The 25,570-nt window shown below is 38.8% G+C and overlaps 2 protein-coding genes across 4 annotated transcripts in view; both read left to right on the top strand.

Annotated features, from left to right (window-relative positions):
• The first annotated feature begins 769 nt into the window (after positions 1 to 769).
• On the top strand, positions 770 to 12,978 carry LOC125897235 (uncharacterized). 2 transcript variants are annotated; one of them, XM_049590409.1, is made up of 4 exons: positions 770 to 891; positions 2,313 to 2,403; positions 2,864 to 2,985; positions 5,539 to 12,978. In XM_049590409.1, the coding sequence occupies exon 4, from the start codon at positions 5,577 to 5,579 to the stop codon at positions 12,090 to 12,092; it is 6,516 nt and encodes a 2,171-aa protein (XP_049446366.1). In that variant the 5' UTR covers positions 770 to 891; positions 2,313 to 2,403; positions 2,864 to 2,985; positions 5,539 to 5,576; the 3' UTR covers positions 12,093 to 12,978. The 2 variants fall into 2 exon arrangements, with proteins under 2 accessions (XP_049446366.1, XP_049446365.1); XM_049590408.1 differs by having other exon boundaries at positions 5,535 to 12,978.
• A 4,853-nt stretch (positions 12,979 to 17,831) lies between these two features.
• The window catches only part of LOC125897236 (uncharacterized), a 34,962-nt gene continuing 27,223 nt past the window's right edge, over positions 17,832 to 25,570 (top strand). Inside the window, exons 1-2 of one of the 2 annotated variants that reach the window (XR_007450397.1) lie at positions 17,832 to 17,954; positions 19,010 to 22,112. Coding sequence is in view for 1 of the 2 variants with exons in the window: in XM_049590411.1 (XP_049446368.1) it covers positions 19,660 to 21,984 (2,325 nt within the window). In the remaining variant the exon portion in view is untranslated. Of the gene's footprint in view, positions 17,955 to 19,009; positions 24,880 to 25,570 lie in introns of those variants that run through there. The other variant, XM_049590411.1, reaches the window with a different exon arrangement.

Genomic DNA, 25,570 nt, shown 5'->3' with positions numbered 1-25,570 from the left:
TCGAACCATTTTCGTTGGATGGTTCTTACGACAGAGGACACGGAGTTAATGACACCAGTTACCTCCTTCCAGGCCTTTGATTTACCTGTCCCTGTCACATTACTACTGACAGAAGAAAATGAAATGTTTTTCTCAACCCCACTTTACCTTAAATAACTTCAGCCTCAGCATCAGACAAGTTTCTGTTTTTCTCCCTCTCTGTCATGTTTGCTTCATGTTCACAGGTCAACAGGATGCACCTGTCCATGGTAATTATCACCTCCATATATGGTGGCCACTGGGTATTAATGGGCAGGGATGTATGTGTATGCCAATTGCTGACTAGCAGGAGTATGCTGTCAATTTATTACTGATTGGCATTCATGAACACTCATATGTGCCTATGATCAAATCATGCGGTGTTCATGAATCCAGTGTAGGTTTTTACTACGAAGGATTTTTATGTGCAAATCTCCTCACCTTTCATGGACGAGACCCAATTTATTTAAGCAGCTGGGTGTTAGCCTGTTAATTTAATTGCCTGTAATTTAATGTGCACTTTCGTGTGCAGTCCTTCTTTCATTATCTTTTTTTTTTTTTTTTTTTTTTTTTTTTTTTTGGCAGCAGTAATTTTAACAGGCAGCGGGAAAATGAATATGAATAAAAGTGTTGCCTCAGTAAATCGAATCTCTAGGAACAGATATCTGCGTATGTATGGTTTTCGTCGTCGGGCCTTTCGTCAATTCTTAGACACTTTTATTTTGAAGGTCCCGTTCTCACTCCTCTTCAGCGGAAGTGCTGCGCCGCCATTGTTTTCTCGACCGTTGAGACGTTGGGCCTTCATTTTCATATGAAGACATCGTTTGGGAAACAGTGCATGGTTTTAACAACAAAGACTACAGCCTACATCAGGTACGCGAATATCTGTTCGTTACGCTCGTGGTGGAGGTTGTGCTTTTCTCAAAGTTAAATCCATGGCTGTTGTCTCTTTCCGGTGATGTGTGCGCCAAACAATGGTTCACATGCCTTTCTCTTCGTTTATTAAGTATATGCCATTAAAAGTACTAAATCTTAGTTTTAGCGGAGTCGCAGTGGAACCTATTCATGTCTTACTTCCGGTGTTGCTGTTCCGGAAATAGGTGTTTTGTAACGTTTAAGGTTACTACGTTGAGGAGAAAGTTAAAGCTAGCATCACAGCTGTTAGCATGTAACGTAGAAGTTTCAGGGCTTCAGCTGTCAAAATATATATGTGCCATCAGAAACTAGGGATGCACCGAAATGAAAATTTGTGGCCGAAGTCGAATAATATTAAACGCTTGGCCGAATACCGAATATTGTTTATTTTTTCATTAGTTTTTGCAGATGAACCTCCTCCAGATTAGTGTTGTCACGGTACCAGTACTGGGACCCACTGTGCGATATCAGTGAAAATATCATGGTTCTAAGTATCACGATACCACAGCGAAAATGAAGCAGATGTGCCTTTTGTCATTTATGAAAAGATAAATCACTTTTCTATAATACATCAATGATATTTCAATGGAATAAATTACTTATTGACTTATTCATACTTCAAAAACAGCATCAATCAGTGATGAACATAGGGGGGGATCAAAATAAAATAAATAAATAAAATAAGAATCAACCAGCCACCCTCCTCCCCTGACAGTCCCTTCATGAGTAATGAACAGTCCCTAAAGTGCGGTGAAGTTTGTGGACCGTGAACGGCTCGTTTCTCCTCTGACACGTCACATACCTGTGTTCGGCTGGTTCGGCTGTTCAGGTACTTCTGGGCAGTCCTCACACCAAGAAGAGGATATTATTGGAGCCGACTTCTCCTCGTCGGTAAGCCGATGGCCGCCGTATTTGACAGGAATACATTACTGTCTGTGTCTGTGACCCCCGTTCAACCCACAACCGGTGGGATTCGCCTTTCCTTTCTGCTGCTGGTTGAAATCTGTAGGCTGCTCGCACAGCGTGCTGAATGATTTAAGCCTATTTTGCTCGCTCAAAACTATTTTTAGTCGCAAATGTGAGTGCTTGATGGACGATCGCCACACTGCCGACATTTACTCTGCAGGTCACAGCACGCTGTTTGATTGCGTTATCAAAACACGCCGCTATTATTCGGCCTTGCTTTTGACTTATTCCATCGAATACTGAATGTGTGGTTTTTTTGCAATATATATTGAATATTCAGTGCATCCCTATCAGAAACCCTTTCTAGATTCAGTCAAAGATACTGTATAATAAAAGATTAAACATTTGGCTACTAGCTGCGCTTATGGCATGAAATGCACTGACTGCTGATCTCCTCATCCCCCATCACCCAGTGGTTTCTGGACTGGTTTTGAAGCCTTTGGCCGTGTCCACCTTTTTGGGTTTTTGGAGCTACAAGTGACCGCTAGTGTTTCTCAAAGTGAGGTAGGTAACACCGTTCATCTGCACACACTGTGATGACACAGAGCTGGTTCAATATCAGCAAAGTTTCCCTTTATATTCATTGTCTTGTGTGGCGATCAGCAGTGATGTGGTGGTTCACTTTTACACTGTGATCTGTAGCCTATAGTTCGGCTTTAGCTTCTAACTATCTTTGTCTTTTTAACCTGTTGTTGCTGTTGAGTCAGTTTGACATCCTGGATATATCCTTCAAACACAGACTGTAGACCCCTCTGTCTGCTTCTCTCTGGAATCACTCTTTCATTTCTCCAAAAGTTATGATAATATTTCTTCAGGGAGTGCAGTTAGTTACAGTGTGGGCTCCATGTTTCTGGTGGATTTACACTTGTGTGGCAGACCCTACACCGTAGCCTACACCATCATTAGAGTGCCATGCAAGTGTTGCATACACGAGTTCATGAACATTCAATCTTGTTTCTTTCAGGCTTGCACAGTACCAACTCCGTCCCATTGCCGATTGGAGTATGACCAACCAGGATGCAGACATTCAGAGTGGGCCAGACGTGTTGGAGGAACTCTGAACTGACCTAAATCATGTCTTACAAGGTATGTAGCAAACTGAAATCACACTACATTTACTGGTCTACAGTAAGAATCAGGTTAATTGTTAAGTAGGTTTTCACATTCAAGGAATTTGCCTTGGTACTTAGTTGCATAACAAACACAGGAAGAGAAAATAAAAGATAAAAAGCAAAATTTGCAAAAAGTAGACATTTAATAAGTACTAAAATAATGTGGGAAAAAATGACAATAAAAACAAGCAACGTACTATTAAATTCAATACAGTACAGTATGTCCAAACGTTTCTGTTTATCAAATTAAAGAACTGTACAGTTTGTACAGGAATGTGCAACAGTTTCCAGTATGAAGAATAGAGAATATGTGCAGTGTACAGAGATGATAGTCCAACATGTGTATTAATGTAATGGGTTTTCAACAATGTGGAGACGTTATGTGAATGTAACATTTAGTGTCCAGTTGGGCTGTTTCGATTACTGCAGTATTGCAATACCATGCCATTGACAAGCCAGATATCTATTCATAACGATTACATCATTACCCCCATCACCCAAAACTTCAGCAAAATCCTCAATTTGAATAAAGTCAATTATCAGATCAAATGAGTTGTTTTCATTAAATCAACTGTCTTTAATGAATAAAATTTGTTAGTTTTGTCAACATAAATACATGTTGGCTAGGGCTGCAACGATTAGTCGACTAATCGACTATTAAAATAATCTGTGACTATTGTTGTCGACTAATTGGTTTGAGTCATTTTTCATAGGAAAGTACTATAAAAGTACCCCACAATACTCTTATTGTAGCTTCTTATGTTCAAATATTGGCAGCTTTACACACTCTCCCATGACGGTGAACTAAGACATGTGGCGTGAGTACAAAACAAGACATTAGATGACATGATTTTTAGGGCTGTAGTCAACCAAAGACAATCTTGGTCAACTAAAGTCGCACATAATCTTCAACTAATGGATTAGTCGTGGGGAAAAAACATCTGCACGTTATTTTTACTTCTGCGGTGGTGTGTCTGTGTCACTCTGCCGTTACACCTCCAAAACGCTAGTTGGCGGTAGAGGACTGTGTTAAGTGCTGTAAAGTTTAGTTCAAATCAAACTTTATTTATATAGTTGATTCAAAACACACATTAAATATGGCTTAATAGAGACAATTTCAAACACAGTTACACAAACTGGCTTCACTATAAATCACAGAATTGACAGACAAACACTTGTCTTTATCTGGACACATTTCCCCCACCAATACAACATGCTAACGTTATTAGCACAAGTTGTTGGCATTGTATACTGTATAAATTAGCCTAGTGTCTAGCAATCTTTTCCTCTTCTCATATAAAACCAGGGACAACAGCAACATGTAACAAAGGCAACGGTACATAATTTGGCTCCATTACAACTCATAACATTCACCGACAAAGCAACCGTCTCATACTAAACACATTTTCCAAGCCAATACAACATGCTAAAGTTTTTAGTGCCAGCCTATGGCATTTTACATGGTATACATTAGCCTTGTGATGAAATTTTTCTGTTGGATGAAAACGTAAATTTTGGTAATGATTAAATGTATTGTTGTTGTTTGTTTTTTTTCCTAGTAAATTTTGATTTTTGGACTTGACAACACTCTTGAGTTGCTGAAAATGTTTGGATCACACATGTCAGAAACAACCCCATGCAGCCACTACTAAAATGTAATTCTACAGATAGTTTATTCCTAGTGATATTAGTGGAGCCGAATCTAGGGCTGGGAGAAAAGGACAAAAAATCTGTTATTTTTAGGCTGAATGGCGATACAAGATATGTATCTCGGTATTTTCTACAAAATGGGCTACATGTTCAGTAGCAAGTTGCAAGCTGATCCACAGCTAAAGTCGCCTATTATTTTTTCTGCATGTGTTTTTCCACAGTAAGACAGATAAAAAAGAAGTTTACCTGTTGGAGGTGAGGCGTTTGCAGAGGTGCAGTAAGAGTCTGTTGTCTGCAGCTCTTCATCAACTTCTCACTGTGGCTGTTTCTGATTTAACTTTTCCTCCCTAAATAATAAAGTAAATAAAGTTACGCAAATTCAGTGACGAACATATTTAATTTCTTATAGATTCTTCACAATAAAAGTCCCCTCTTATTTTGTTATCCATAAACTTTTATTGTGAAGTAGCTAAATAGGGAGTTTTCCAGCAGCAACTTCACACAACTTCTAATACGGCGGATAGTGACCATGAAACAGTAAAATAAAGCAGATATCTAAAGTAAAAACGGGACACTATTCTATTCTAATCTATATCTTGCTTGAAAATATAGTGATATATCGTAAATCATCATTATATCGCCCAGCCTGAGCCAAATCTTTATCTGCAACTGTGCAGAAAAACAATTTAAACATAATTAATAGACATGCAATAAATAGACATAGACTAACCCTGATCCTGTCGTCTAATGCCCGTCAGTCTGACAGATATTACATAATTAATACATTTACTCTGTGTATGACTCATGGATGAAATATAGTTTGTATCACATGTCCTGTTTTCTCTTCTGAACTAAAAGCCGTTTTCTTTTCAGACAGACCCCTTCAAAAGAGATCCGGGATCCACGCTGTCCAGTATGGAAGCCCCACAGAGTCACTTCATGGAAGTGACAAAGGGAAAGCAGACTGATTTCAAAAGTAAGCAGACAAAGAGGACTCTTGTAATGACAAGTAAAAGGGCAAACAAAAGGTTCAGAAGAGGACAGTCTACAGACATGGAGACAAACTCACTTTCTCATCACACTGATTTGTGTCCCATTCAAACCGCAGACAGAGATTATTGTGAGTCTTATCATCAAGGAGAGGCTTACATAAACTCAGACACTGGCAATGACTGTGTGATGAAACAAGAGGGAATGGGAACAGAGAGCAACTACACTTGTCCTCTAGGGGAGTCTGATCTAGACTCAGATGACACCACAGATTCAGGAAGTTTGGGCAATCAGGATCACAAAAGTTGTTCTCTGAGCTCTGATATTCTTAGAGAATCAGAATCAAGTTGTCCAAAAACTAGAGCACCTTTCCTCATCACCACTGACATCTCATCCAGTTCACCACCTGTAAATTCAAATGTGAACCCATTTGCAAGTCAGCCTGAGATTTCAGAGGAAACAGGAGCACAGGACAACATGTGGAAGTTGCGTGCTAACCGAGTTAAACAAATCCTCTCTGAGTTTGGTCCATTCAACTGGTCTAAGAAAGTTGGCCTTGAGTTCAATGTTGGATTTGGCCCAAAGCAAAACATCAGTGTTGACTCTTTGCATGATTTTACTCTGATGGAAATTGCTAAATTCGCCTTAGCAATGAATTCATCACAACAGAATTTCATCATGGAGATTCTTGAGTACAACTTTGACCTCTACTTTAAGAGAAAATTACAGAGAAATGATTTCAAATGTGAAATAATGGAAACAGTAAGACAGCTGAAAGGTTGTCAAGATACAGCCACATTGTCAAGAGAGATCTTTGATTCACCACATTTATTGATGGAACGTGACCAGGAAGTTCAGAGTATGAGCTGTGTCAATCCTGAACTCAGCAGTGTATCGAGAAAAGAGGAGTGTGATGTTGCTCCCATATGCCATCCTCAATCACATGCTGAAACCAAAAAACATAGGTCACAGACAATTGTGAATCCTTATCCCTTCTGCAAGGAGATAGGTCTGAAGCTACATGTTAACCAGTGTCAACAAAACAAAAAGCTGGACTTCAACAATCTGACTAATGGAGCATTGACTGAAGTGGCAAACTTTGCAGAAAAATTGTGTGGAACATTTGAGCAGATTTGTCTTGACCTTCTCAGACACAACTTGGATCTTGATTTGCAAAGTGGAGATTCTGACGTTGCAAGGAATATGCTCGACCGAATTCTTTTTGTAATGAAGCGAAAGAATCTATTAATATGTGCAAAAGCCTTCAACAAAATAAAGAACAAAACAAAAAAATCCTTGGTAAAACTTGATTGCCAGAATGATCAAAATTCAGATGCATGTAGTGTTGGTTCTCCCCAGGATGCAACCATAGACCAAAATGTAGGCAGTTCCCCTGAACCTGTAAACAAAAAAGAGCTTAATTCAATGCTGTGGAAACTGCGGGCCAATCATATTCAGCACATCCTCTCAGTACCTCATGAGGAACATTGCCCACTTTATTCTTACTCCAGATGCAAGAAATTAGGCATCGATTTCAATGTAGGATCTGGAGTAAAACAGAATCTTGATCCCAAATTACTGACCAATGGCATCATGGTTGAAATTTGCACTTTTGCCACGGCATTGCTGTCAGCCCAGAAGTATTTCATCACAGAGATACTGGAGTACAATTTTCATCTTAATTTCAACAATGAGTCGCATCGCAGTGCCTTTGCACAGCAAACGAGGGATAAAATGCAAAAAATGATTGCACATAAAGATACCCCCCAACGAAGGAAACTGCTTTTTGAACTCCCTGACATGAGATCCATACAAGGAGCTTCTTATGACAAAGCTACATATTGCCCCAAATGCTATCAAGAGAGAGAAGGCAAGCTTCGTCTGAAAAAAATTGGCCCTGGTGACGTGCATTGGCCTCATCCACATACCATGAGTAATGAAGTTTCTGCTGATACAGACTGCATAGCACAAAAGCCTGCAAAGGATCCAACCTTTACCTTCACAGCAATAGAGGAGAAAATAATGGACTGCTACCCTCTTTGCAAGAAAATAGGTTTGAGCCTCTTTGTGAAAAACGACCAACCAAAAGACAAACTTGACAGGTCTGTATTGACACTTGGGGTTATGGTTGAAATTGCTGACTTTGTCATAGAACTGTGTGCAACAAAAAGCACAATCATCCATGCACTTCTTGAACACAACTTCGGTGTTGGCATGCAGAGGCCAGACATAGATATTGCACAGCTGTTTGGCAGAGCGTTGGCACAAATGGATGGTGAGCTAGCATGGTTCAATGAAGTTTTTATTTTTCAGCCATTGTCTCACAGACAACCTGGACATACAAGTAAACTGGAAGATGCATCTGCCATGCAGATAAGTGAAAGGAAGAAAACTATCAACAAAAGAAAGCTGGCACTACAAACAAAGGAGGAAGGACCCACACTTCGAAGTTACAATGTCAGTGGAGTAAAATCAATGAGAAATGCTCAAAGCCAAGGCAACAGCTTTCCCATTTGCACTGACATAGGTTTGGATCCAGACATGACATTAAAGACAGGAGAGAAAGAAAAACTGGACTTGAAACTATTGACTAAAGATGTGTGTGACATGACACAAGAGGAAGTGGGAACACAGAGCAATTACACTTGTCCTCTAGGAGCGCCTTTCCTGATCACCACTGACCTCTCATCCAGTTCACCACCTGTAAACTCAAATGTGAGCCCATTTGCAAGTCAGCCTAATAAAACACAGACTCCTAGAAATGTACCAAAAAAATGTGACATCAAGCAAGAGGAAACAGGAGCACAGGACAACATGTGGAAGTTGCGTGCTAACCGAGTAAAACAAATCCTCTCTGAGTTTGGTCCATTCTACGGGTCTGAGAAAGTTGGCCTTGAATTTAATGTTGGATTTGGCCCAAAGCAGAACATCAGTGTTGACTCTTTACGTCGTCATGCTCTGGTGGAAGTTGCTAAATTCGCCTTAGCAATGAATTCATCCCAACAGCATTTCATCATGGAGATTCTAGAGTACAACTTTGACCTCAACATTAAGAGTGAATCGAAGAGAAATATTTTCAGATTTGAAATTATGGAAACAGTAAGACAACTGAAAGACAGTCAAGGTGCAGACAAACACCCAGGAGAGGTCTTTGATTCACCACATTTATTGATGGAATGTGACCAGGAAGTTGAGAATGTGAGCAGTGTCAATCCTGAACTCAGCAGTGTATCGAGAAAAGAGGGGTGTGATGTTGCTCCCATACGCTATCCTCAATCACATGCTGAAACTAAAGACCGTATGTCACCGACAATGGTGGATTCTTATCCCTTCTGCAAGGAAATGGGTCTGAAGCTACATGTTAACCAGCATCAACAAAACAAAAAGCTGGACTTTGACAAACTGACCAATGAAGCATTGTCTGAAGTGGCAAACTTTGCAGAAAAGTTGTGTGGAACCTTCGAACAGATTTCTCTTGACATCCTCAGACACAACTTGGATCTTGATTTGCAAAGTGGAGATTTTGACCTTGCCCGAGGTGTTCTTGCCCAAACTCCTTTTGCAATGGAACGAAAGAATCTAAACTATTTTTCAAAAGCCTTCAAGTATATAAAGAGAACGAGAAGAGATGACTTAACAAATGTGCAACTGGATTGTCTGACCAGCCCAAATTTATATGCATGTAGTGCTGGTTCTTCCCAGGCTGCAACTGTTCACCAAAATGTAGATGGTTCCCCTGAAGCTGAAAAACAAAAGGAGCTTAATTCAATGCTGTGGAAACTACGGGCCAATCATATCCAGGAAATCCTCTCAATACCTCATGAGGAACATTGCCCACTTTATTCTTACTCCAGATGCAAGAAATTAGGCATTGATTTCAATGTAGGATCTGGAGTAAAACAGAATCTTGATCCCAAATTACTGACCAATGGCATCATGATTGAAATTTGCCTTTTTGCCATAGAATTACTGTTGTCCCAGAGGTATTTCATCACAGAGATACTGGAGTACAATTTTCATCTGAATTTCAACAATGAGCTGCATCGCAGTGCCTTTGCACAGCAAACTTGTGATAAAATTGCAGTAGCACTTAGGAATAAAAGGCGCCTCACTTTTCGAATGAATATGCCTTTTAAACTCCCTGTGTTGAGGTACATACAAGATTCTACCACGTATTGCCCCAAATGCTATCAAGTCAGAAGTTACAGGCTTCATCAGGATGAATCTGACCCTGGTCACATGCATCATCCACGTTCACATACCATGACTGACACAGTCCCTGCTGATGCAAACTGCACAGCACAGAAGCTTGCACTGGATCCTTCCTGTACAATCGCTGCAGAGGAGACTATAATGGACCGCTACCCTCGCTGCAAGAAAATAGGTTTGAGCCTGTGTGTGAACAAAGACCAACCAAAAGATAAACTTGCTAAACAAGTGTTGACTCTTGGGATTATGGCTGAAGTGGATAAATTTGCCAAAGAATTGTGTGGGACAAAAAACACGATCATCCGTGCAGTCCTTGAACACAACTTCAATGTTGGCCCGCAGACATTTGACTTAAACATTTTCCAGCTGTTCCACAGAGTGCGTGAAGAAAAGGTTGGTGAGCTGGCATGGTTCAATGAAAGTTTTGTTTCACAGCCGTTTTCTTACCGACCAATTGGCCATGGTACTAAACATTACAAAAGAGTGCTGGCACTACGAGCAAAGAAGAAAAGAGCCACATTGTCAAGTCCTTATACAGGAATGACAAATTCAGAGACAGATAGTTGCAGTAAGGTACCAATAAATTATCCCCATTGCACTGAGATAGGTCGGGATCTAGATATCACATCAAAATCAGGCGAGAAAGAGAAACTTGACTTGAACTTATTGACGAGAGCTGTAGTGTGTGAGAGCCAAAGCCAACCCACACATGCAAGTAAACCTGTTGAAGCATCTGCCACGCGGACTAGCGAAAGGAAGGAAACTATTAAAAAAAGGATGCTGGCACTTCAAACTAAGGAGAAAAGACCCACGCTGCCAAGTCCTAACACAAGTGTCGTAAAATCAAAGACACGTCAACGGAGTAATAGGAAGTGTTATCCCCATTGCACAGAGATAGGTCTGGATCTAGATGTCACATCAAAATCAGGCAAGATAAAGAAACTGAACTTGGATTTATTGACGAGAGCTGTAGTGTGTGAGATCCATAAATTTGCAGTCAAGAATCCAGGAAACTACATGCCACACACACTGTTTGACATTCTTGACTATAACTTTGATCTTAGCTCACAACATCACAGGCGCTGGGAATTTTCCATAGCTACTACATCCAAAGTCCAAGCCATGGTCAAAAGCAGAAATCGAAACAGACCACATGAAGTCTTCAGGTTGCCATTTGTGTTTCCTCCCAAGACACATAATAAGAAATCAAAAAAGCATTCCAAGAAAAAAACAGACAAAAAAAAGAGAATGGGCAGAAACCATTCAGATTCCAGTGATGTTGATTTTCTTTATGGTGTCGAAACTGACGAGGTGGCTTGGTCCTTTGAGGACACTGAGTTCTCAATAGATCCTTGGTCGGCACTGCCAATGTGTGGAAGTCCAGTAAGTGAAGGTTGTGACAGTCCTCTCCAGGGAAACATACAGATCGGAGAGAAGGAGTACGATGCACAATTTGGCAATATGAATCCAGAACTGGACACTGAGACGACAGTGCCCATGAGTGGGAGTCTTGAGAGTGAAGCTTGTGGCAGTCCTGTCCAGGGAAACATACAGACAAAAGAGGAGAAGTACGATCCACAGTATGGCAATACGAAACCAGAACTGGACACTGGGACGACAGTGCTGATGAGTGGGAGTCTTGAGAGTGAAGCTTGTGGCAGTCCTGTCCAGGGAAACATACAGATAAAAGAGGAGAAGTACGATCCACAGTATGGCAATATGAAACCAGAACTGGACACTGGGACGACAGTGCTGATGAGTGGGAGTCTTGAGAGTGAAGCTTGTGGCAGTCCTCTCCAAGGAAACATACAGATAAAAGAGGAGAAGTACGATCCACAGTATGGCAATATGAAACCAGAACCAGACACTGAGGAAAAATATTGTCCACAATATGATGATGTCAAAACAGAGCCAGACACTGAAGGTGCTGAACATTCAGTCCCAGGTCAACCTACAGAACCCCTTGGATATACTTCAATGATATTATGGCCGAACTCTGAAGAACCACAAACAGAATCAGAAAATCAGTATGTCCAGTATTACATCAGGGCTGACACACAGGGACCTGCTCTATGTCCAAACACTGTGTGTAACATTAAAATTGAATTGGGCACTGAGGGTGTTAAGTATTTAGTCCCAGTTCAAGTAGCAGGATCCCAGGAAAACTCTATGGTACTGGACACATTGATTAAAGAAGAGCAAGGAAATGTGCCAGCTGACTCGCAACATTGAAAATGAAGTGGGCATCTAACAGGAATAAGATCCTTAACAATCTTAATAGTTGACACAAAATGAAGGTGTGTTTAACACTAAACAGATGATATTATCTGCCTTGTAATGACAATTTTATGTCTTGTTGGGAAGAAATGTAGACAATGGCTCATTCCAATTCTTCAGGGATGTTTACATGAAGAAGTTCACTGTTTAACTCTTCAAGAATTGCAGGCCCGAAAAGATGGAAAGATGTGACCAGAATGTTTCAGTGCAAAGTTTTGTTCTGAAAAAGGAAAAGATGGAGAGTCCTCAAGCTTTTTTTGTTTGTTCGTTTATTTTTCTTCTGTGGTCAGTTTTGGTCATTTTTAGTTTGTAGGAATTGGTATGAGGATCTTTTAAGACTGAACTCTACTTTGTGGAATGTATATCATTGTATCATAGTCATTGAAGACATTCTAGCCTGGAGACCCTAAAAGGTGAATAGATATGACAAAATGTTTCAGTGCAAAGGGCATTTTTTTAAGCTTCTTTTTAATATTTGTTTCTCAACTGTGGTCAGTTTTTGGTCTTTTTAACTTTGAAAGAATTTGTATGAGGATCTTTTGAGACTCTGGATTGTAGATTATTGTATTATAGTCGGTATTCTGGCCTGTTTTTGTAAGTACTTGTTCTCCTTTGTTTTATACATTTTTCACTTAATTGTTTATTAGTGCCTTTTCTGACCTCATATGTTTGAATTTATTTTTATGTTTTGTTTATTTTTCAGAAGGAAAAACGGCTACAATGAGAATGTAAATATATTGTAAATTACAGAGACTGTGACCATTTCTTTAACGCCTAGTCCCTTTTACTAGCCTGGTGTGGCTTCACATTTTGACAAATAAAAGCCTTTCTCAATTAGAGACCTGGTTTGGTTGCCAAGCAATTCATTTTTATTTATTTTTTTATAGAACTTCAGATACATAACAACGGGTTGTTAGCAACCTCAGATTATGTGTCTATTCCTTGTTTACCGTGTAAATTATTCATATTCTTTTAGTCTGTAAGGGTCCTCAGATTAAATAATAAAAAGTGTTCATCATAAAAATGAATCCAAGTTGTGGGGATTGTTTTAACAGGATAAAGTGTGTTGTGTTGGTACATCTGGTGCTGTAATCCTTGAGTGCTGTAACACTCTGATGAGCTGTCTGTTGGATCTAGATTGAATGAATGATTCATGATTGATATGTTATCTGAAGCCTGATTTTAAAGAAGTAATATTCATACTGGTTTAAATAAACAATTTGATTGTATTTCCCATCTTTGCAGAGCAACAGTTTTGTGTGAAAGGAATTAAAGGCCTGTCCCAAATACAAGCCTGTTGATTTCACAGAAGTTACCGATACCTATTTTGATAAAATGCCATTTTAAAGTCCTTCACTATACTCCCTGCAAGAATATTTAATCCTTGACTTGACTAGTACTCACACTTACACATAACGACATTTGTTCAATGCTGTATTTTTTTCTGAGTAATGTAGCTGAATAAAATATTTGAAAGAGTAATTGTCTAAAACGTAGTTGGTCGATTCCTGAAATTAACTGTAATAGCCTGCTCACTTTGGGTGCATTTACATAAATATTCTCCACAGAATGAGGAATAAATACATTATTTTAACAGTATGTGTGCAGCACCTCTTTTATTATTATTATTTCACAGCAGAAACTCGAACAGGCAGCATGGAAACTTTTTTATGAAAAATTGTTGCTTCAGTTTGATCAGAAAGGTTGTGAAAAACAAAAGTATCACTGTTGCCACAATTCTGGTGCATTTCTGTTTTAGTCACTGCCTATTTAACCTCAATGAACACACATGCATATGTATGCTCTTGGTCGTCGGGACCGGTCTCTTAATCCTACAGCCATAGGACGCTTTTATTTTGAAATTCCCACCCTCAGATCTGGTTTCGTCACTTCCTGCACATCCAGCGTGGCATTAAAATTGTTTTTCCCCATAGTGGAGAGGTTTTGTCTACAGATGAAGATGTCGCTTGGGAAGAAGTGCATGGTTTTAACAACGAAGAAGAAGTAGTGATGGGCAGATGAAGCTTCATGAAGCATTGAAGCTTTTCATCAAATTGGTTCACGCAAGGGCAAAGCTTCTTGATGCTTCATTTGCTCTACTAAGCCATCTCCTGGACAAAAAAAGCTATTACACATAGTGGTTTGTATATATAGATCTGAACCACTTACCGAGCCAGTCACGTGGTACAGCCAGCCAGTGAGGCTTCGGACGTCACCAATGATGTCACTCGTCTGAAACGACACAAGCCTCGATACGCGCATCGCGGAAACAGTTCCTGGTGTTGTGTGAGCCAAGCAATGGTTCGTATGTCTTCGTATAGTATGTACCATCAAAAGTACTCAATATTAGTTGTGTAGTCGCCGTGGAACCAATTCACGTGTTCTGTGTTTTGTTGATGGACCGGAAGCTTTGTAAACTGTGTGAACATGTGGAGAGAGGGAAAAAAGTTTTAAGATGGCCTCACAGCTGTTGGCTGGAAGAATTTTGTCCCCAGCGCCACACCACAAACCCTCTCTCTATTAGGGTTAGACAATGATCACGGTTAGGAATAAAATAATAAGATTGTGCTTAAGACGAACTTCTCCAAAGTATCATAGTGCATGTAAGGGTTTTGTTTGGTATTCCTACCACTAGATGAATCACTGCACTGTTTTAATACACTGCTAAAACAAAAAGTTTGCCATAATTGAAACCCCTATGTTGAAGGAATAAATGGAAGATGATGTTTAATATGGCAAAGATGGAACTGTTAGGTTTAAGATAAAGTGCACAAGTTGATCTTGGATAAATTCCAATTCATTTCGCAATTTAAAAACAAAACAAACCAAAATTCAACAATTCTGTTTTTCGTTTCAAACAAAAAACAAGAAAATAGAGCCATTTAAACTATTTTTGTTGCAGGATCAAAGCAGTCCATTTCTGGTTTATGGCAATCCCTTTTTCCTTTATTAAAAGATTTAAAAATGGTAGTCATCTGTTTTGTTGTTTGTTGTCACGTGGTGTATTTGTTTTTTGTTGCCAAACAAAAAAACAAAATGCTCATTTTGGTTTATTATTAATTTCTTTTGCCATTTCCCATTTGGAACAGACATAGTGGACAGACAGGAAGTGAAACTGAGTAAAAACAAAAAAATGTAAAGCTTTTGAAGGCACAGTTAAGAGGGCACATCAATACAGATTTCAGTACTAAGTAAGCCTATGTAACGTGTTGTTTGCAAGGTTACTGTAGGCCTCTCCCTCTCAAAAAAGTTGCCTAATTCCTGTTGAAGTTTATCTGATATGCAGCAGCCCGCACTTTTATTTCCTTCAATCACTGAACTCAGCCACATACATTTGGGACAGACGTGTCTGTGGTACGAGCTTTCCATTCCTTTTGGACAAAACACGTTCTCAGCAAATATGGGAAATACTATCAAATTGTTTATTTAAAACAGTATGAATATTACATATTTAAAAAATTAGGCCATAGAATAGCATATCAGTTATGACTCATTTATTTGATTTACAGCGAAACAAAGACGAACAGGAAAGAGAGAAAAAGATCGAGAGCATTATGAAACTCATCTTACAGCACAGCAGTATTTTAGGAAAGGTCACTATTGTTGGCAAATAGTTGTATATTACAGATACCACCACTGATTTTCTATATGAGTAAAATTTCAAGACCAGAGAACAGTACTTCAAACGGACGATTCAGACATTCTCAGTGAGTTTAGGTTTTCACTTAAGTAAAACAGCCCTACTAACAACACGTTACATATGCCTACTTAATATTGTAATCTGTGTTCATAATGTCATATGACCTGCCCTTTTGACTGAGCAATAAATAACTTAAAAAAAAAACAAACGTTTATTTTGACTTTTTTCCACTTCACTTCCGCTTCCTGTCTGTCCACTGCGCCTGTTCCAAATGAGAAATGGCCAAATGAAAATCTTAATAACCAACGTGGGCATTTTATTGATTTATTTTGGTTTTCTGTTTGCAACCAAAGACAAATAGACCACATGATTTAATTTTTTGTTTTATGTTAAAAACAAAAAAGACCCACATGACTTCAGTTTTTCATCGTAAAACAAAACTTGCCATAAAACATAAACAGACTGCTATGGATTGATTTTTTAAAAAGTTTTTATTCTGCAACAAAAAAACAGGAAAAACAGCTCTGGGTCTCATTTTTTGTTTTCGGTTTAAAACAAAAAGAATTCGAGGTTTTGGTTTGTTTTTAAATTACAAATTAATTACAAAGTATCCAATGATCCGCTGACCCTGGGGCTATGGACGTTTTTATTGGACTTTATTATTTGGAACTCAAACAAGACAATCTACAAATGTGTACCATGAGCCACAAAAATTTCACTATCCACAAGCATGTCTTTTTACATTTGTGTTGTCTAAAGTCATATCGACAAAAATACAGCGTGATTTACAAATGCACATAACTTACTCTGTAAACATGTACTTTAATTTCACATAAAAATGTTACGGGTTTTACAAATGTAAAGAGTTCCGCCACAACAAATACACACAAAGTCATATTTATGCATTTGTGGATTCTTTTTTACACATTAAACTGGTTTTTGCACATTTGTGGATCGCTTCCCGTGTTTGTGACTTCCCTCCTGTGTATTTGTGTGATTTTGTCCAAGTCCTATGGCAGCAGGATCTATAAAAACAAATGTGTGAGGTGTAGTTACTCACCACGACAGCAGGTGGGGGCATTCTGTCACATGAGATAACTGAACCAAGTCCATATGGGGCCAGATGCTTAAAACCCTGTGTGCTCACAGTTTTAGAGGTGAATCTACAAAGACAGAAAAATGCATAGTAATTTTTTTCAGCAGACTTTTAAAGCCGTGCATGTGACTGATTCTGTTATATAATTCTTGTTCTATTCATTGTGGCACTGGGCTCACAGGCCCGAGCCTCCTTTTACACCTATATTTGGCCATAAATGGATGTAGAAACACTCTCAAACATATGTTTTGCATATTGATATATGTGCTCCTCCTCCATACAGTAGACCTGTCAATGGGAGATATTGTGAAGAAAGAACAGTTTCACTGACTGTGTCATATCAGCAAGGTTCTCCGTACTACTAAACTTTCATGCGGAAACTGACTTTACAGAATGCTTCACAGAATAAAATTAAACGTTGGAGCGACAACAACATTCTTTATATTTGTTTTGATTCATGTACAATGGCGACTACATGTAAATAGATATAGTTTTGTTGTTTGCACACGGGATGGCGCACTAGAACAGGAAAACGCAGATGAAATGGGTAAAGTGCAGGTGATGAGCAGCAGGTGTGTGATGGGGAAAGCAAACAGACACAGAAGAGACACAGAAACTGTTTAGTGAAAATTTACCTGAGATGAATTATGGACACACAATATTTTACCTGTGTGAAGGTGAGCAGATGTTAAAATAACATAATAACATAACTACCCCAATTCAAACCCAGTGTAAGGAAAGTTTACACAACTTTGAAGACAGTATTTTAAATTTGTATAGAGACTAATTTCTAAAGCTTCTTTTGTGGATTTGGGTTTCCAGTGGCTTTAATACTTAATTTGTATGGTAATATTAGCATTGACATGTCCACCCAGTAACTCTTGTTGTTGTTCCTGTTTTTGGAGTGCTGCGGAACATTGCATGCATGAGTTTATGATTATTCAAACTTGTTTCATTCAGGATTGCAGAGTACCAGCACCGTCCCATCGCTGACGGAGTACGTCCAACCAGGATGCAGACATGCAGTGTGGGCCAGACATGTTGGAGGAACTGTTGGCTAACCTAAACTATGTTTTTTGAGGTATGACACATATTGAAATCCTACTACATTTACTGGTCTGCAATCAGAATCTTGTTTATTGCCAAGTATGTTTTCACATACAAGGGATTTGCTTTGGTAGTTTGGTGCATAATTTCAACACAGTGAGAGAAAATAAGAGATGAAAAGATAGTACTGCAAAAGTCACCTAATTACAGTCACCAATGAGCTCCGAGATTGCATTCCTGCCTCGTTTGCTCCTGACTCTTTACCTGCATGTGATCGGTCAATACTACTCCAACTACAGATGGAAACTAGAACGCTGTTGATACCAAAATCTTGTCTTGTTGCCTACAGATTCTTGCAGATATCAGTTTATAGCTACTACATCATTACCCGCAAAAAAGTATCTTATATAAAATCCTGAATTTGAATAAATAAATCAGATCAGATGGGTAAGTCTTGATTGTCATTGTCACAACAACAATACTAACGCATTTTATTTATAGGGGCCTTTCAAAGCACTCAAAGACAACTTACAAGACACTGTTATGAAAAAACAAGCAGCGATATATCCATAGATCTTAAATTTGAAGAATTCCATGATATACATTAAAAGTTTGTAATTAACTAGACAAAAGTAGTAGCTATAAATATTAGGTATAAAATCATCATTAGGAAGTCATCATCGGTGCAGGTCACCATATGTGTGCCACCATTAAATAAAACCAAATATGTCAGTGTGAAAAGGTGTGTTTTCAGATGGGATTTGAAAGTGGAAAGGGAGTCAATGCTGCGTATTTCATGGGGGAGAGAGTTCTAGAGGCTGGGGGCAGAATGGCTGAGGGCTGTAGAACCCATGGTAGTCCAGACCATAACCCCAGATGAATTAAATTAACAAGATAGAGACAAATATGCAAACCCTTCCCTTTTTTTTTTTTTTTTAGATTTGATAATCTAAAAAAAACTATAACTATAAAATGTCCTGTATTTTCTCTGATAGATATTACATAATTAATGCATTTAAATGGTGTAAGACTCAAGGATTAGATATAGTCTGTATCACTTGTCCTTTTTTTCTCCTGAACTAAAAACAGGATAGGAAGACATAGAAGACCAAGAAGAACAGTAGACTCCTCGCCACTGGTACCAAAATCAGCCCAGAGTTTAAAGATGAGCCGTTTTGCTTCCAGACAAACCCCTTCAAAAGAACTAAGGTATCACCACTGCAATATGGAAGCCTCACAGTATCACCTCAAGGACGTGATGAAAAGAAGGCAGTCTGATTTAAAAAGTAACCAGAAAAAGAGGGCTCTGTCAAGCTCAAGTGAAAGGGTGAACTAAAGGTGCAGAAGAGGACAGTTTGAAGACATGGAGACAAACTCACTCTCTCATCACACTGATTTGTGTACCAGTGAAAAAGCGGAGGGAGATCATTGTCACACTTTTCCACTAGGAGAGTCTGATCAAGACTCTGACAAAGTCACAAATCCAGGATACACTGGCAAACTGGATCACTTACAAAGCCCAAAAAGTTGTTCACTGAACTCTGACACTGCTGGAGACTCAGAGCCAAGTTATCTTGGTTTTTGTACGCCTTTATTCACCACCACTGAAATCTCATCCAGTTCACCAACTGTAAACTCAAATGTGAACCCACCATTTGCAAGTTAAACCTGATGACAGAGGGCTCTGTGGAGGGGAAGAGCCAAGACAGACTCCAAGAAATGCATCAAATAAACATGACATGGAGCAAGACGAAATGGGAACAGAGATCATGTGGAAGTTACGTGCTAACCGTATAAAACAAATCCTCTCCTCACCAATCACAGAGTTTGGTCAGTTCACCATGTCCAGGAGAGCAGGCCTTGACTTTAATGTTGGATTTGGCTCAAAGAAAAACAACAATGTTAACTCTTTGTCTAATTCTGTTCTGCTTGAAGTTGCTGAATTTGCCTTGGCAATGAATTCATCTCAACAGGATTTCATCATGGAGATTCTTGAGTACAACTTTGACTTTGGCCTGCAGAGTCAACACCAGAGGGATCTTTTCATATGTGAAATTATGAAAAGAGTAAGAAAACCGAGAAGTTGTGAAGATGCAGTTAAATTCTCAAAAGAGGTTTTTCAACTTCCTGGTCTGCTGCCATCAATAAATGTGAAAAATCAGAGCGTGCGCAATGTTAATATTGAGCTTAGCAGCGAATCGAGAATGGAAGAGTGTGGCACTGCTCCCAGGTGTCCTTATTCCAGTGATGAAACCAAAGAACATATTTCAGAGAAGGTTGTGGTTTCTTATCCATTCTGCAAGGAAATAGGTCTAAAACTACATGTAAACCAATGTCAACCAAACACAAAACTGAATATCACCAAACTGACCAATGGAGCAATGACTGAAGTGACAAACGTTGCAGAAAAGTTGTGTGGAACATTTGAGCAGATTTTTCTTGACCTCCTTAGACACAACTTGGATCTTGATTCACACAGTGGAGATTCTGACCTTGCCCGAGATATTCTTGCAAGAATTCCTGCTATTTTGGAGAAAAAGACTCTATCAGGTTGTGTAGAAGGTGAAAGGTACAAGCAAATGAAGCACATAAAAAATCGTTTGGTTGCATGTAGTGCTAGTTCTGCCCAGTGTGCGATCATCAACCGAAATATGGGAAATTCCTCTGACATTGAACACCAAAATCAGCTACATTTAAAACTGTGGAAACTGCGGGCCAGTCATATTCAGCAAATCCTTTCAGTGCCTCATGGAGAACATTTCCCATTTTATTCTTACTCCAGATGCAGAAAATTGGGCATTGATTTCAATGTAGGATCTGGAGTTAAACAAAATCTTGATCCCAAATTACTGATCAATGGCATTATGCTTGAATTGAATACTTTTGTCACAACACTGCTATCAGCCAAAAAATATTTCATCACAGAGATACTGGAGTATAATTTTGATCTTGATTTCAAGAATGAGCTGAATCGCAGTGCCTTTGCGCAACAAATTGTGGATAAAATTAGAGTAACTGCGAAAAGAAAATACAGCATTCCTCGAATAAACAGGCAGTTTGAACTCCCTGACACAAGGTGCATGCCAGATGCTTGTTTTTACAGAACTACATATTGTCCCAAATGCTATCAAGACAGAAATCATAGGCTTTTTCAGGACAAATCTGACCCTGGTCACAATGGTCATCCTCATCCACACATCATGCTGCACACAGTCTCTGCAGATGGAAACTGCACAGAGCAAAAGCCTCCAAAGGATCTGTACACTGGCTTCTCAACCCTAGGGAAGAACGTCATGGAAGACTACCCTCTCTGCAAGAATATAGGTTTAAACCTTTTTGTGGACAAAGACCAACCAAAAGATAAGCTTGACATACATGTATTGACACATGGGACTATTCATGAAGTGGCCAATTTTGCCAAAATGATGTGTGGAACAAAAACAAAGATAATTAACGATATCCTTGAACACAGTTTCAACATTAATATGCAGGGGCGAGCAGTATATCCATCACGAATGATCCACAGTATAACATCTGATGATGGTGAGGAGGCCTGGTTCAATGAAGTTTTTGTTATTCCACCATTTCCTCACAGACAACATGGACATGCAAGTAAACTGGATGACGCGTTTGCCATGCAGAGAAATGAAATGAAAGAAACTGTCAACAAAAGAAAGCTGGCACTGCAAACAAAGAAGGAAAGAGCCACGCTGCCCAGTCATGAAATATGTTTTCCCAAAAAACCCAGGGGAAACCCTTGGAGTCAGACAAGCCGTTTTCTCATTTGCATGGAGATAGGTTTGGATCTAGACGTGACATCAAAACCAGGAAAGAAAAAAAAACTTGACCTGAAGCTATTAACAAAAGCTATAGTGTTGGAAATATATAAATTTGCAGTCAGGAAAACCCACCATTATTTGCCACAAAGTCTGTATGCCATCCTTGACTATAACTTTGATCTTCGCTCACAACATCACAGGCACTGGGAATTTACCATGGCAACTGCATTTGAAGTCCAAAGCTTGGTCAAGCAATATCGTAAAAAAACAAGACAAAGCAGATGAGGTCTTCAAGCTGCCATTTGTGTTCGCTCCCAAGTCACCAAGGAAACCTAAGAGAAGAGGACGTTTTGGAGGTGAAGGGCAAACACAGACACCAGTTAATGTACAAAACGAATGTGACATGGACCAGGGTTCACAGAAAATGAAGTGGGCATCTATCAGAAATAACATCCTCAAAATACTTGACTCAAGAGGAAGTTGTGTTTTACACTAAACAGATGCAACTAGCTGCCTTCGTTGTTATGAAAATGTATTTCTTGTAGAGAGATGCTGTAGCTGATGACTCATTCCAATTCTTCAGGGATGTATACTTAAAAGCTCACTGTCAAACTATTATTCAAAATTTTGAGGCCGAAAAAGACGGAAAGATCTGACCAGAATGTTTCAATGCAAAGGGCTGTGAATATTATGCTTTGAAGTTTTGTACCAAAAAGGAAAAAGTGGAAATTCTAAAAGCTTTTATTTATTTATTTTTTTTTGGACATTTGTAAGAATTTATAGAAGGATATTTTGCCACTGAACTTTACTATATGGATTGCAGATAGTTTTGTAGTCATTAAAGACATTTTGGCCTGGAGGCCCAAAGAGAAGGCAAGATCTAATTAAAATGTTTGAACGTAAAGGGCAGTCAATATTGTGCTTTGAAGCTTTGTTCTAAAAAGGTTAATATGCCACAGCTGGACATTCTATAATCTTCTTTTTAATGTTTTGTTTTCCATCTATGGTCACTTTTTGTTTTTTTATCTTTGAAAGAATTTGTGTAAGGATATTTTGAGACTGAACTTTACTTTGTGGATAGATTTTATTCTGGTCTGTTTTCAAAAGTGCTTGTTCTCCATTTTTTGTCATTTTTTTTTTACTTGTTTGTTTTTACTCACCCTTTTCTGATCTCATACTAGTGATTTCTGTTTTTATGTTTTAATTTTTCAAAAGGGGCGGCACGGTGGTGTGGTGGTTAGCACTCTCGCCTCACAGCAAGAGGGTTGCCGGTTCGATCCCAGGTGTGGGAGCCCTTCTGTGTGGAGTTTGCATTTTCTCCCTGTGGCAGCGTGGGTTCTCTCCGGGCACTCCGGCTTCCTCCCACAGTCCAAAGACATGCAGATTGGGGACTAGGTTAACTGATAACTCTAAATTGTCCGTAGGTGTGAAAGTGAGCGTGAATGGTTGTCTGTCTCTATGTGTCAGCCCTGCGATAGTCTGGCGACCTGTCCAGGGTGTACCCTGCCTCTCGCCCGATGTCAGCTGGGATAGGCTCCAGCCCCCCCGCGACCCCCAAGAGGATGAAGCGGTTAGAAGATGAATGAATGAATGAATGAATGAATTTTTCAGCAGGAAAAAATAGCTTACAATGACAATGAAAATATATTGTAAATTTTAAAAACTGACCATGTCTTGAAGCTCTGATGTAAATTTGTAAAGAAGAGTGCACCTATACTTTATTCATAGTTTGTATACACTGCATAATACAGATGTACACTGCAGAAATGATAATGACCTGTATCTGGTTGGACTTGTCTAGTGGTTATTGCTACTGAAATACATTATATAAAACATTGAAAACATCCTGTCCTTTTCCGTGTGCTTCCTTTTAAGCACCATGAACTTGTACCATAAATGATAGGCTTGTGGTTTATGATTATTTGCTGAGTGTGCTGCAGATAAATCTCACTGCTCTTAGTGTTCGCTCATCACTACTTTAAGAGCATCGAGCAACACTTGTTCTATGTTAAATTGTCATATTCTCAGTTCAACCAATAGAAGTATCAGGAAAAGTAAGGTTATGACACTTGTAATACTAAAAGTGGGGTCCTGGTGCTGCTCCACACCACCACCTTTCTTGTTTCCATCAGGCACAGCAAAGACTGTCTAGCCACACAGTCCAGATTACACCTTTGTCATTAGTTTAAGGTCCACACAGTTTGATATATTCAGCATTGTACTGAAGGCTTGATGTAGAAGGTAGGGCAGCATATTGACAATGTGGTTTCTTCAGTCTACCTTAAAAATATTTGAATTCCTGCCACCTGTCACTAAACCCCAAGTGAAAGCCTTTTGTCTGTGACTCGGATGAAGAACACCTCATGTGGCTGAAAGGCAGGTCTGTCAGATGTTACATTTATATTTGAATATGTTTAAATGCACTTCGGATCCACTTTGTTTGAACTAATCTGACAGCATCCAGTCAAGTTGCAGGAGAACCATGAAGAGCGCCAGCTGGAAAAATTATCCCTAAAATAATTTTGGTCCTATACAAAAGTATGTGGTAGTCAAAAAACAAACTGCAGTGTGCAAAACTTTAAACATACTAGTTTTAACAAATAAGTACACATTTTTGAAAGCATTCATGATTTTTGTCAATGTATTTAAGAGGCTGGGTGTTTCCTTTTGTGAAATAAAAACATCTGTGTAATAACAGGTGCAATTATTCAACTACAGCAATACCCTGTGCGGTTATTTAACAGTGCAACATTCTTCACACTCTTGAATGGAGGCTATATTTATATCTTAAAGTTTCAACCACGAAATGTGATGAGGTTTTGATCCTTGTCCACTTTTGTGTCAGAATCGGCTGCAGACTAACTTGGCAGAGATGGCTGCCATCTTGTTTTTACATGGATTAGTGTATTGTGCTTTTACTACTCTTAAACATACCACCTCAAATTATCATTTGTTCCAGCCTTCATTAAGCTATTGAACAATGTTAAAAACTAGTGCATTAAATACACGGCACTTTAGCACTCAGCACTTTTTCTTGCACTTTAGACGTCTCTGTATGTTTCTGTGTTGTGATTGTTAAATGTAGTCCATGTCTGTTTTATGTGATAGAACTGTCCCTGTGATAGTGTTTTTATCTTGTCCTGTGAAGCAATGAAATGTAGCACTGTTCCCAAGATGAATTTCCCTTAGGGAACAATAAAGTTTACCTTATCTTACCTAACTACTAGATGGCACAAAAAAGTGTCCACGAACAAGGACAACAGGTCTGAGTTAAGTAGAATGAAGTATAAGGTCAAGTAAACCCAAAATATGAGAACACAAGGTCTCAGTATGTATTGTGTTGGACATGGTCGCATTCAAAACATATTCTTTTATTTCTTACTTTACAATCTAGTTTTATACATTTTATTGTAGCATAAGGCACATATTTTTATATTTTTTTTACACTTTACATACTCAGCACAGAATACATATTTTATAAATCTTAAATATTTTACATACTAGTGTTACCATTGTTACCATTACCAGAGAGACAAGTTTCTGACTTGATGTGTTTTGTCTAGCAGAAACTGCCACCACCATACTTAGTACTTATCCTTATTGTTTCTATGCCTACATTCTCTATATTTGACATCAGAGCTACTGAAATGAATCACACTTTCCCTCCAGAGATAAATAAAGTATTTGTGATTCTTGTGATTCTGATTTAAACTGTTCTAGTCTGCTTTGTTTGTGTTTATTTTATTACATTTACACCCCAGAAGGAAAAGAAAAGTCGACATCAATTATGTTTATCACTATTGCTTATTATTACTATTAATAATTCTATTGTATTTCTGTTTTAATTACTGCCAATCTAATCTCTATGAAC

The sequence above is a fragment of the Epinephelus fuscoguttatus genome, linkage group LG11 (assembly GCF_011397635.1).
Source record: "Epinephelus fuscoguttatus linkage group LG11, E.fuscoguttatus.final_Chr_v1".
Lineage (NCBI taxonomy): Eukaryota > Metazoa > Chordata > Actinopteri > Perciformes > Serranidae > Epinephelus > Epinephelus fuscoguttatus.
This window is presented reverse-complemented; position numbering and strand designations above follow the sequence as displayed.